This window comes from Channa argus, chromosome 8 (genome assembly GCF_033026475.1).
Source record: "Channa argus isolate prfri chromosome 8, Channa argus male v1.0, whole genome shotgun sequence".
NCBI classification, from domain to species: domain Eukaryota; kingdom Metazoa; phylum Chordata; class Actinopteri; order Anabantiformes; family Channidae; genus Channa; species Channa argus.
Window position 1 is genome coordinate 26,219,101 of NC_090204.1, and position 12,480 is coordinate 26,231,580.

General features: G+C 37.8%; 1 protein-coding gene across 1 annotated transcript in view; it reads right to left on the reverse strand.

Moving 5' to 3' along the window:
* Window positions 1–9,935: 9,935 nt before the first annotated feature.
* The window catches only part of LOC137131912 (carnitine O-acetyltransferase-like), a 38,609-nt gene continuing 36,064 nt past the window's right edge, over window positions 9,936–12,480 (reverse strand). The window contains exons 13-14 of the mRNA XM_067513795.1: window positions 10,533–10,544; window positions 9,936–10,160 (exon numbers count right to left, since the gene is read on the reverse strand). Coding sequence (XP_067369896.1) covers window positions 9,936–10,160; window positions 10,533–10,544 — 237 coding nt within the window. The remainder of the gene's footprint in view (window positions 10,161–10,532; window positions 10,545–12,480) is intronic.

Here is a 12,480-nt window from a genome sequence, read left to right on the forward strand (position 1 = left end):
CTCTACTCCAAACCGCCCAGTCGACGGACGAAGCGGGGAGAGTCATCGAGATAAATTCATTTCACCTAACCCTAACCCCCTAACCCTAACCCTAACCACCTAAATATTTTGCAATAATGTTAAATTTTTTTGCTTTATGAGAAAATTCCAGAGGGGAATTTTAATTCGATTGTTCTCTTTTATCCTTTAAAATAGTGGTTGGCAAAACAACACCAACATCCATTTAGGAAATATTATGTTATGTTCAACTGTATAGATATATGTACTGAATTTTTGCACTCATCAAAAATTATTATTAATCCACGAATCCTTATTGCCTACTGTGTTCTAAATTTTGTGTTTGTGTAAATGTATTTTCTCTCCAGAACAAGGCAAGACTCCCATACTGGAAAAATGACTCTGGGGAGTCCTCAGCCTGGCAGAATGGCTGGCATGGTTATGACAATGAGTTCCTTGACATGAGAGGCTTCTTTTTAGCAACAGGACCTGGTAATAAACTTACCATATTTTAATTTGAGCATTCCTGTCATATATAAACCTGTGGTCTGTTAAGCATGCAAGAAAAAAAACATTTTGATACTCTGTCAGCATGGTATCTAGTTTTTAATTACAATTTGCAATTCAAATTTCCCCACAGTGTATGAAGATATTACTTTCAACTGTAGATATCAATATATTTAAATCCTTTTTATCCAGACTTCAAGCGCAATGTTCTGGCTGCTCCAATTCGATCGGTGGACATTTACAACCTGATGTGCTGGACTTTGGGAGTGGAACCATTGCCTAATAATGGGACATGGTCTCGGGTGGAGTACCTCCTGAATAGCTCTAATGGTCTATCCCAGGCCACAATCCTCTGCAAACAATGTTTGGGGTTGTTAGTGTTGCTGGTACTAAATATTTAAAAGTTGTTTACAGTACTTAGAGATAAATTAAGTTGTAGAAATTAATCCAAATTTGACACAATTTTATTACTCTTTACTTATATTACTCTTTGCTCCAACCATTTAAAAAATGTTCATATAAACCCTGAGCTCTTGCTAATTAAAACCACACATTTTCCAGACAATTTTCACTATCACTGGATATATATCTATTTATATATATCTGTTATGCCTGATCGGTGTATATCAATTATATAATTGATATACAGCGATCAGGCATAACATTATGACCACCTGTGCAATTTAATGCAATCTAAAACAGTGGCTCTGTCATGAATTCTACTTTTACAAATTTGTAATTTCTGTATTAGGTTGAAACTTTTAGAAAAGTGTTAATTCTACTATGTATTTTTTTAACAGCTTTACAAAGTTAACCAAAAAAAATTACAACATGACAATTAATATAAATTAGACACTAAACTATGTACAAAATAAATGCAAGAATAAGAAATTAAAATAAGATGGGGAATAGTTATTAGAGAAGGTGATGTCAGGTATACTTAAATATAATTAGTAAAGCATAAATATGTTTGGGTGTTTTGAAGACCCTGATCTTTCCAGACACCTTTGTTTATGCTTGGACTTGAATTCTTGAAAATTATATCTGTATGATCTGGGTTTTAATTCAGATGTTTGATAATTTCTGTTTTGATAATATGTAATATCCTGTATTTCACATAATTTGTGAAAATGTTTTGTAAAAATAAACTTGCTTTGATCCTAGCAGTTTTTATTTTGGGAAAAAAAAATTATTGGATTGAGTCTGTATTTATTTGATATAAAATATTTATTTAATATAAAAAAATTATTTAGTCAAAAAGGACACCGAAGACTGTACAGTGAATTTTGAAAGGACATAATACTGTAATATAAAAAGGAAGAATCTGAGCAGTTTTTTCACATTCTTTGTTGAGGGAAATTTCTTTTGACTTAGTTTACTTATTTTTGACTGCAGTTTGTTAATGGAATTTTACACATTTTCAACATTTTAAAAAAAGCTTTTTCGCTCTGAAACCGCTTTTTATTGTATTTAAATACTGCAATTGTATTCATGTTCTGTAGCTAAATGAAACCTGTTTTCTATGCTGTAGATAGTTGAATAGACCTAAATAAGGTTTCCTGCAGTCTTTTACTGCAATTGTCAGAAACCAACACACTTCAAAATAAGCACTTTTCACTCTGAAACAGCTTTTTAGTGCCAAATGCATTCATGTGCTGCACCCACTTTTTCTGAGGAAGAAAAAAAGTTGAGAAGCTGTCCTCCTGAGGAGTCCAACCGCCGATTCAATCCAGGAGCAATACGGACTGTAATATGGCAGTGAAATAACAACGGAGAAACATGAACAGACCAGAACTAGGTAAGAGAGCTCTATCAAACGCTGGGTACTAAAAGAGAAATAAGTGCCTCGCCTGGGCACAGTCTAGCAACTGATTTGTCACCATTATATGAAGAAATGTCAAAAAAGTATAAGTGTAGCTGTAACCAATTGATTGAATGGTGGGAATTGGGGTTTCCTAAAGAGGGTATGAATAGCCGACAGTTACACCAGTTAAAACGTAAACTGGAAAAGAAAAAAAGAGAGAGCGCAGAGTATCACAAGTCATTGTCTAAACAAATTAAAATACAACACAAGGTGTTCCAAGATTACTGGAAGGCATTTAGCATGTGGAAGGATGAATGTCATATGAGGGAGAGTAAAAAACAAATAAACAGCCCAACACAGATAGAACCGGAACATATAGTATGTAGACCAGAAGACTGTTCTGGCACAAAACCTCTGCATCCTGTATTGTTTGAGTTTCATAAGGTGGATCCAGATCTGGACTCTGCTCCTCCACTTCCTTCCCCACCATACTAGAGCATTGGGGACATGGTCGGGGAAGAAGACCACACCACCGTGACCCAGAAGATTGTTACCAGTTTGGTGAGAAGGGCCACTGGACAAGGGACTGCTCTGTGAATATCAACAGGGTGACTGAGTGGGAGCACAGGGGGAGCAGATGCTGGATCAGGTGACACCCATACTATGGTTGTCTCTGGAGACAAAGGGGTTTTATGATCCCCGCTGGAACACCAAGTTACCAGTAGTGTTATTCTATATGCGCACAAGAGTATGAACAACACATTTGAGATTTTATTTTTAAAACCTCCAAGTGTAGAGCCTAATCCTATCAAATCCTATCAAGATATGCTTGTTTGGAAGATATGCTGGTCTGATGACCAGGCGCCATGAAGATATGATGCTGTCATGACCTGAACCTCACATTCACTTCCTTCCCTGGGCTTTTATTTTGTTCACCTTTTTGATTTTGAAGATGTGCTTGTTTCTGCCAATTGCAGCAAAATACTGAAGGGAATGTGGGTTTGCCCCAGAACAACTCAGTTCAGCATGGAAATAATATTGCAACAGCTTTTATTTAGCCAGAAATCAAGAGTGTAAGTTTTTATGCGCTTAAAAGCATTTTCAGGCTGAAAAAAGCTGATATGCTGGTTTCTGACAATTGCATCAAAATACTGAAAGGAAAGACGGTTTGCCTTCATATTCGACCCAGAACAACTCAGTTCAGCATGGAAATATCATTGCAACAGCTTTTATTTACCAACAAGTTAAGAATGTAAGTTTGTCAGGATCTCAATTCACCTACTGTTCCTGGACCTTTATTTTGTGGCCCCTTCTCCCTACTTCCTGTGCCTTGGTTCTTTTCCCCAGCTTTGCCTTCGTTTGTCCCTGATGGTTTGCATCTGTTCCCTCCTCTATTTAAGTTCAGTCTTTCCCTCACTCCTCTTCCAGATCCTCGTTGTTGTCATTATTACCCTCAGCAACCCCTCAGTAGACTCTGGACTCTAGGTAAAAGCTGTATGTGTGTTTCATGGACTCTTTCATTCGGGACTCTTGTTTCTCTTGGACATTTGTATTCTGGACCCTGTGCAGCTTTCCCCTTCTGTCTGAGGTTTGGTGATATTCCTGTTTGCAGTTTTGTTTTCCCATGTCTCATTAATTTAGTTTATCTGTTTATTAATTTCCTTAGACTTCCCCGTGTATTTACCTGTGTAGTGACTTTTGTTCGTCCGTGCCTTATTTATCTGGTTTATCTCTGTTTATCAGTTTTATCTGTTCAGACTGCATTTATAGTTAGGAGATGTAACCAACATGAAAACCGGTCTATGGATGAAGAACAGGCAATTGTAAAGCTGAGAGAACATAAAAAAAAAATAATAATAATAATAATAATCAGAGCCATTTCACAAACATTGGCCATAGCCAGTACAACCATTTTGGATGTCCCGAAGAAGAAGCAAACCACTGGTGTTCTAAGTAACATTTGTCAAATGGGTAGACCAAGGGAAACAATAGCAGTAGACAACAGAAACATTGTGAGAGCTGTTAAAAAAAAAGAAAAAAAAAAAAGACCCCAAACGACAACATAAAATGGTGGGTTCAAACTAAAGTTCCTTTGTTCTACGTTGTGTATCAGATCCACATGTTAATGCCTGGAAATAACAGCTGAGATGTTGATCCCTTGTCTCGTATTTTCTTAATGTCAAACTCAATTGTTTTCGGTCTACAGCAAAAATAAAGGAATTAGCTTCACTGGTCAAATACTTTTGAAGGGGAGTGGTGACTAACTGTTATCTCTGCCAATCACTTTCCAGACCAGCTACCGACTCATTAAGTGAGGCTATTTATTTGAAATGGATTTAATATGTTCAGGCTATTCATGTTTTCACCAATAGATGGTAGCAGCAGCTTTGCTATGTGTCTTAAAGCAAGACAAGCTACCCATCTGAAAAAGGTTTCTACTGATCTACAGCTGTCCTTGTCTTAAACCAAGTCTGACCCACACTAAGTGCCTTAAGTAACTGGAAAGCTGATGCCCCCCTTTTGGTAAAAAAGCCTATGAGCTGCTCTTTTGTATTGAACAATACAAAATACAATTTTGTATTTGAATCAGTTCTTTGAAGTCCTTTCTCAGTAAACCTTGGGGATTACTGCATCAACAAGTGAATAATTATCTGTGACAAGTTATTGGTGGGACATGTTCACCAACAGTGTGGCCAAATACATATATAGCATTATCAATTTCATCAGTCAATGTCACCAACCAGAGTGCTCTGTAAAAACCTTGTGACTCTTTTCAATTGTCAGGAAAAAGTGAAGAATCTTCTCCTATCACACTACAGTCTCCTTCATGAGTACCTCTGTTTGAAATGTTTCCAAATAAGCAGTTGCTAAATGCAGTTATCTTGAGAGCAACATCTTTGGTTTGGACACAATCCTGTTTATTTTATGTACAGTATTGACTGTGTAGTTGCATTTTTGATGCTAAAAGCCAAGTTGCTGGCATAAAACAAGACATCTGGCCTGCTCTATCTTGCAACCCAGAGGACTTGATCAGTTTTGGAACTGAGATCTTTTTCCTCATCACCAAAAGATGAATCTTGAAAGCATCCATCTGTATGGGCTGCATTTGCTGAATGTAGTAACTTTTCTGTTAATAGTTTGAAAGTCTATTCCAACATAGCAAAACTTTAGGACCACAGTGTAGTAGTGCTGTTGTAGAACTTTTCACTCTTTAATATAAGTGTTGTGTGTCTTTAACTCAATATTGTCATTAATAGTGTCATTAACTCAATAACTGTAGACCTCAATAACAAAATTATGGCAATAAACATGTTTTCACCAGTAGAGGGTAGCAGCAGCTTTGCAATGTGACTTAAAGCAAGACAAGCTACACAATTCTGTAAAGGTCAGAGTTAAAAAAGGTTTCTACTGATCTACAATTTTATTTTTTCTTAAATAGTATTCTTTCAGCATGTGACACACTACTAGGGGCTGCATTATGTAGAAACATAATCCAGCTCCAGTTTTTCTTCCCTCATGCCCTAAAGTATACAGAATATTTATTGTCATAGTTATTTTTTAATTAGAAATTTTACCACTGCACATATACATTCTTTAGACTTTCATCCAGTGTTTCAACCAGTTTCCAGATCCTACCCCTGCCAGCTTTGAAGAAGTGTGATGGGGACAACACTGTATACCACTGAGTGTGTAACACTGTATTTGAAAAACCACGAGTTTCAAAGATCTCATTTAGCCTGGAAAAATAGTTTAAAAATGTACAAAAAAAAGCTCTCAGTGATGCCAGAACAGCATATTATTCATCATTAATAGAAGAAAACAAGAACAACCCCCGGTTTCTGTTCAGCACTGTAGCCAGGCTGACTAAGAGCCATAGTTCTGTTGAGCCTACTATTCCCTTAACTTTGAGCAGCAATGACTTCATGACCTTCTTTATGAATAAAATTGTAGCTATTAGAGAAAGAATTCACCAGATCCTCCCCCCAAAAATTACAGATAGATCTTCATGTTCAACAGTGCTAGAGTCATCGATAAGGCCCCAATCCCTGTTAGACTGCTTTTTACCCATAGATCTCTCTGAGCTAACTTCAATTATTACCTCATCTAAACCAACAACCTGTCTGCTAGACCCTATTCCAACTAAGCTGCTCAAGGAAGCTTAACCCTTAATAGATACATTCATATTAGATATCATAAATCTATCTTTAGAAACAGGCTATGTACCACAGGCCTATAAGGTAGCTGTAATTAAACCATTACTTAAAAAACCCTGTCTTGACCCAGGTGTTTTAGCCAATTACAGACCAATATCTAATCTCCCCTTTATTTCTAAAATAATTGAAAAAGTAGTCGCAAAACAATTATGTGATCACCTTCATAGGAATAATTTGTATGAAGACTTTCAGTCAGGATTTAGAGTTCATCATAGTACAGAAACAGCACTGGTAAAAGTCACCAACGATCTTCTCATGGCCTCAGATACTGGACTCATCTCTATACTTGTTCTGTTAGATCTTAGTGCTGCATTTGATACCATTGATCATAACATTTTATTACAGAGACTGGAACATGAAATTGGAATTACAGGAACTGCACTAGGTTGGTTTAAATCTTATCTATCTGATAGATTTCAATTTGTTCATGTTAATGATGAATCCTCCATGCACACAAAGGTTAGCTATGGAGTTCCACAAGGCTCTGTGTTAGGACCAATACTTTTTACTTTATATATGTCTCCTTTAGGCAACATTATTAGAAAACACTCCATAAATTTCCACTGTTATGCTGATGATACCCAGCTATATTTATCTATGGAACCAGATGAAAATAATCAGTTAATAAAGCTTCAAGCATGCCTACAAGACATAAAGGCCTGGATGTCCCATAATTTTTTACTTTTAAACTCAGACAAAACTGAAGTCATAGTATTTGGGCCCAAAAATCTCAGAGATATGATGTCCAACCATATTGTTACACTAGATGGCATAATTCTGGCCTCCAGTACTACTGCAAGGAACCTTGGAGTTATGTTTGATCAGGATCTGTCCTTTAACTCACATATAAAACAAATCTCTAGAACAGCCTTCTTCCACCTACGGAACATTGCCAAAATTAGGAGCATCCTGTCTCAAAGTGATGCCGAAAAACTGGTCCATGCATTTGTTACCTCTAGGTTGGACTACTGTAATTCCCTACTTTCAGGATGCCCCAGTAACTCCCTAAAGAGCCTGCAATTAATCTGAAATGCTGCAGCAAGAGTGCTGACTGGAACTAGCAAGAGAGATCATATTTCACCTTCACTAGCTTCTCTCCATTGGCTTCCAATTAAATGTAGAATAGAATTTAAAACCCTGCTTCTTACATATAAAGCTCTGAATGGTCAGGCTCCATCATATTTAGAAGACCTCATAGCACCATATCATCCCAGTAGACCACTTCTCTCTCAGAATGCAGGCCTACTTGTGGTTCCCAGAATTTCCAAAAGTAGAATGGGAGGTAGAGCCTTTAGCTATCAAGCTCTTCTCTTGTGGAACCAGCTCCCAGTTCAGATTCGGGAAGCAGACACCCTCTCTACTTTTAAGTCTAGGCTTAAAACCTTCCTTTTTAATAAAGCATATAGTTAGTTATAGTTATGCTGCCATAGGCTTAGACTGCTGGGGGACCCACCCCCCAATGCACTGAGCTCCTTTCCTCCTCTTGACCATCTCTCCTCTCCTCTCACCCCGCAATTCTCACCACTGTATGTCATTAACTCTGTGTGTTCTCTCCCGTAGTTGTCTTTGTCCTCCTCTGTCCCCTTCTCTCTGTCCCTTTCTGCAGGCGTCCCCCGGCTTTGAAGCTGTGTGTCTTCCAGCGTGAAGCTACTGGTCCTACCAATCTGCCCGAAGTTTTGTTGTTGCTTTTTGTTGCTCTGTTGTTTTCTCTCTCCCCTTTCCACTCACCCCAACCGGTCGAGGCAGATGGCCATCAACCCTGAGCCTGGTTCTGCTGGAGGTTTCTTCCGTTAAAGGGAGTTTTTCCTCTCCACTGTTGCCTATGGCTTGCTCCAGGGGGAATTGTTGGGTTCTCTTTATATATCTTTATAATCTTGACTTTATTCTGTAAGGTGCCCTGAGATGACTTTGTTGTGAATTGGCGCTATATAAATAAAGTTGAATTGAATTGAAAATACAGCTGAGGTACAGATCTTGTAGCACATGGTGTTTGACAGGACATGACCATCAAAAAAGGTACTAAGCACCATCCAGGAGGCATCATGGACAAGCAACATGCCAACAGCAAAAGAGACAGCAGCTGGTTTGCTTTTCCCCGTATACTCGTCTATCAGCACATCTAGCCCAGAAAGAACATATTAGGATGGCTAATACGACACCTTCCCTCTCAGCCCTCACTTTTTCAGAAGTGAAAGATCTCATTGTCGACTTAAAACTGAAATGTTACCACCACTCTTCATGCACAAAACATGCTTAACCCACAGGTTAACACTGCACACTGAATACTGGGGTTTACTGTTCTTAATCATTACATTACAGTACATTAAAAACCTTCAGTTTCTCTTTGCAGGATTAAACGTCTTATAAAATGCAGCAACATAGCAACAATTGCAATGCAGCAGCAATTGCAATCCAGCAACAATTTAGAATATGTGCACTCCTGTAAAAAATATATTCCTCTTAATACCGAACATCAGTTCTGCATTACCATGTTCGCATGTGATGTTGAAGTCTGTCGTTGTCCAGTAACAATTTAAAACACATCCGCCCAACACATCGCTCTACTGTCGAACATACTGTTCGACTTTGTCGAGCAAGACTTATACAGTCGTGCAATCAGCAGGTGCAAATTCAATACTGTGTAGTCACTGTGGGGTTTGGATTGGTGTTATCTGTCTTGTGCCTTTCATTACAGAATTGGTGAGTATGATCTCATACAGAAGGAATATATACACACACTGAATTCATGGCAGTAGAGTATATAGCCAGAGGAGGTAGAAGTACACAAACTCAGTTCAAAATTAAAGTGCAAGAGGCTGCATTATAAAAAACTAACTAAAGAAGCATCACTTCACTTTCTTTACTCAAGTAATAAGTACATGCAATAAAAAGTGCACTTGAAATATAAAAGTACAAGTACCCCACTAAGAACTAGTTCAGGTTTGCTTGACAAAGTTGAACAATATGTCATCTAGTAGAGCGATGTGTTGGGCTGATGTGTTTTAAATCAGATAAATCTAATAAGAAGAATTTATTCTTCCTTTAGGAACATCTATGAACAAGATAATCCAGACTAAATGCGAGTTGAGGCAATTTACTGTTAAATTTATTGTCTGTGATCTGTTCAGGGTGTACTCCTTGCAACCATTAGCAGAAGAAAACTAGGATAATGAATGGAAGGATGGATTGAGTTTACTAACTCATGACGATGGGTGACATCAAAAAGAACTGCCCATGTACAGAAATTGTCCTAAATCCATAGTCCGAAATTAAATAATTTTACAGGGCCATTTTATCAATGGCATTTTATAGGTTTAGAGTGAAAGTAAGACTCCCAAGAGTTGTTTTATTAGATTTTCAAAAGTAATCCATAGAATTTACAAAATAACAATTCTGATTAGTCTGAATTTTCTTCACAGTTTGACTGTCAAAGTGTGTTCCAGAAGGGTTCTCATGTCCAACAGTGCATCCTTCATGGCGTTGATGAAAATAGTTGGATTTTTTCTTTCACAGGCATTGGAAGGTTCTAAACAGGACACCGTGCAGTCTATATGATTATCCATAATACTATAGCTCACATCATATATTCCAGGTTCTTCAGGGCCAATGCATGGTAGACAGCCAGTCTTGGATGTTACCTTAAGAAGAGGAAAAAAGGTGAAGAATGAATATTATTTTTGTACGAAGTAATCTTCAGCAGCATATGACTCCAGTGTTCCCTAAAATAGGCAGGCCGCCAAAGTATATTTACAGCCACCAAGGTATATTTTGCCACCTGTTTTCTGTCTTAGGGAACGATGACATGCACCATTTATCCTCACTCTACAGTGCCCTACTTATTTGCTGCCTAAAATTTAAAACAGTAATTGTCAGTCACATAAATTCTACTATGTAAATTAATGACAAATAGACAAATAGACTTTTTGCATAGTGGTAAAGAAATGCGGTTCATCACAACACCACTGTCTCTACCAAACATTGTAAATAATGCAGTGAGAATTATCACTTACCTTCTGGCCGATCTAAACAACAAGGAATGAAACCGAATGTCCCAAGTTTAAACATTTATATCATGTCAATACATCATAGAAATCTAATTGTAGTTCTGAATCAGAGCTTCAGTAGTCAATTTGAATGGTAAATGGTCTGCACTTATATTGAGCTTTTCTACCTATTGGTACTCAAACACTGCTACTTACACTGTTTCTTATTCACCAATTCGCACTCACAATCACACACACTCATACATTGATTGGGGAGCTGCTATGCAGCTGGCCATTGCTCAGTGGGAGCAACTAAGTCGGGTTTCAGTGTCTTGCTCAAGGACACTTGAGCAGCCAGGGATTGAACCAAAAACTGGAAAATTGATGGCCAACTATAGCTAATTAAAATTTGTTGTAACATTTATAGCTTTTATTGTTCCAGCAGACCTCAAAATGTGAAACTCACCACATGGTCACCCCTTATTTAGGACAGCCGGTTCAAGGCAGATTTACATGTGCCGAATTTCTTCGATTTCTTGATGAATAATGAATGAACTGTTCTTCACTATGTATTCAATGAGTAGGAAATGTTCTGGTGTGTATACCCTGACTTCTATTTTTTTTTTTTTTTTTAAATCCCGGATGCTGGGTTTGGTGTTTTAGACAGCCTTACTGTTTAGATTGTCTCAGCTGTCCTTCTGTTATATGTGCCATTAAAATGTCATGATCTAGACGTAATAGTCATAGAAATATCATGTTTTATATTTAATGACATTAAAATAATTATGCTATCAGTGTTAGCTAGGAAACCAGTTAGATCCTCCCGGGTGGTCCTTTATTCTCACCTAAATAGGCTCAAAAGAGTTTGTACTTCAGGGAAAAATACAATGCTGATTCTTATCCGGAGGCGGCTTCTCCTGTCCTGGGCCATTCTCCATGTTGCCTTTTTGTGCTTTGGTCATAATTATGGTCATCCAGGTGTGGTTATCTGGAATTTGAGTCATTACAAATGAGCCTGAGGTGTTGCTTCTCTTTTACCATACCAAACCATTCTCCAGTGTAGGAACTGTTTGGTCTGTCCAATGTAGAGCTGTAAATGCTCTTCTCTGCATTAAATTGCCATACACTATTACACTTTGGTATATTACACTTTGGTCTCGGACCTGGTGAAAGTTCGCCATGATCCAGTTGTGGTTGTCTAGGTGTTGAGTCATGTTAACTAGACCTTGGCCGACAGTGGCTCAGGAGGTAGAGCAGTGTTCCACTGATCCCAGGAATGTAGGTTCCTGTCACAAGTCCCCAATCTCTGCTAGGTGTGTGTTCAAATAGGTGAAAGAGAAGCAGTTTGTTTGGGTACCAGAAATTTAGAAAAGCGCAGTCATGAGTAAAGTTAGAACGCCATCTTTTAATTCTATTTATTTTGGTAAAAAAAAAATTATCATAGTGGGTTTATTGTTAATTGGGCTTGTTTTGCAGCCACCTGGGCACCTTGCGGTCATTGATTCAACCAGGAAATCCTCTCTATACCAGAGTATTCTAGAGACAAATAAGAGGTCTACCGTTTAACGTTTCATTGACATTGGCCAATGCAACAGGGCAATGGTCACAAGCACACCAGTAAATCTACATCAAAATTGCTGAAAAATAAAAGAATAAAGGTTCTGGAATGGTCTCGTAAAAATCCAGACACCAACCCATTTGTAATGCTGCGGTGGAACAATAGTAGAGCTGCACATTTATGAATGCGTAAAACCCTCAATGAACCATGAAGCAATTCAAGATTCAAGATTCACTACTTTATGGCCATGTCGACATTGTGCTGATCACAGTCAAGTGCTCCCCAAAACACCACAGGAGATCCTTTCTCCCAGTGGACATTAAACTGTTCAACTCATCCAATTTCTAAAAAAGAATGGGGACTAAATCATCAAAATGGACGAATAGTATTGTTTGTTTGTTTTTTCATTTATAAATT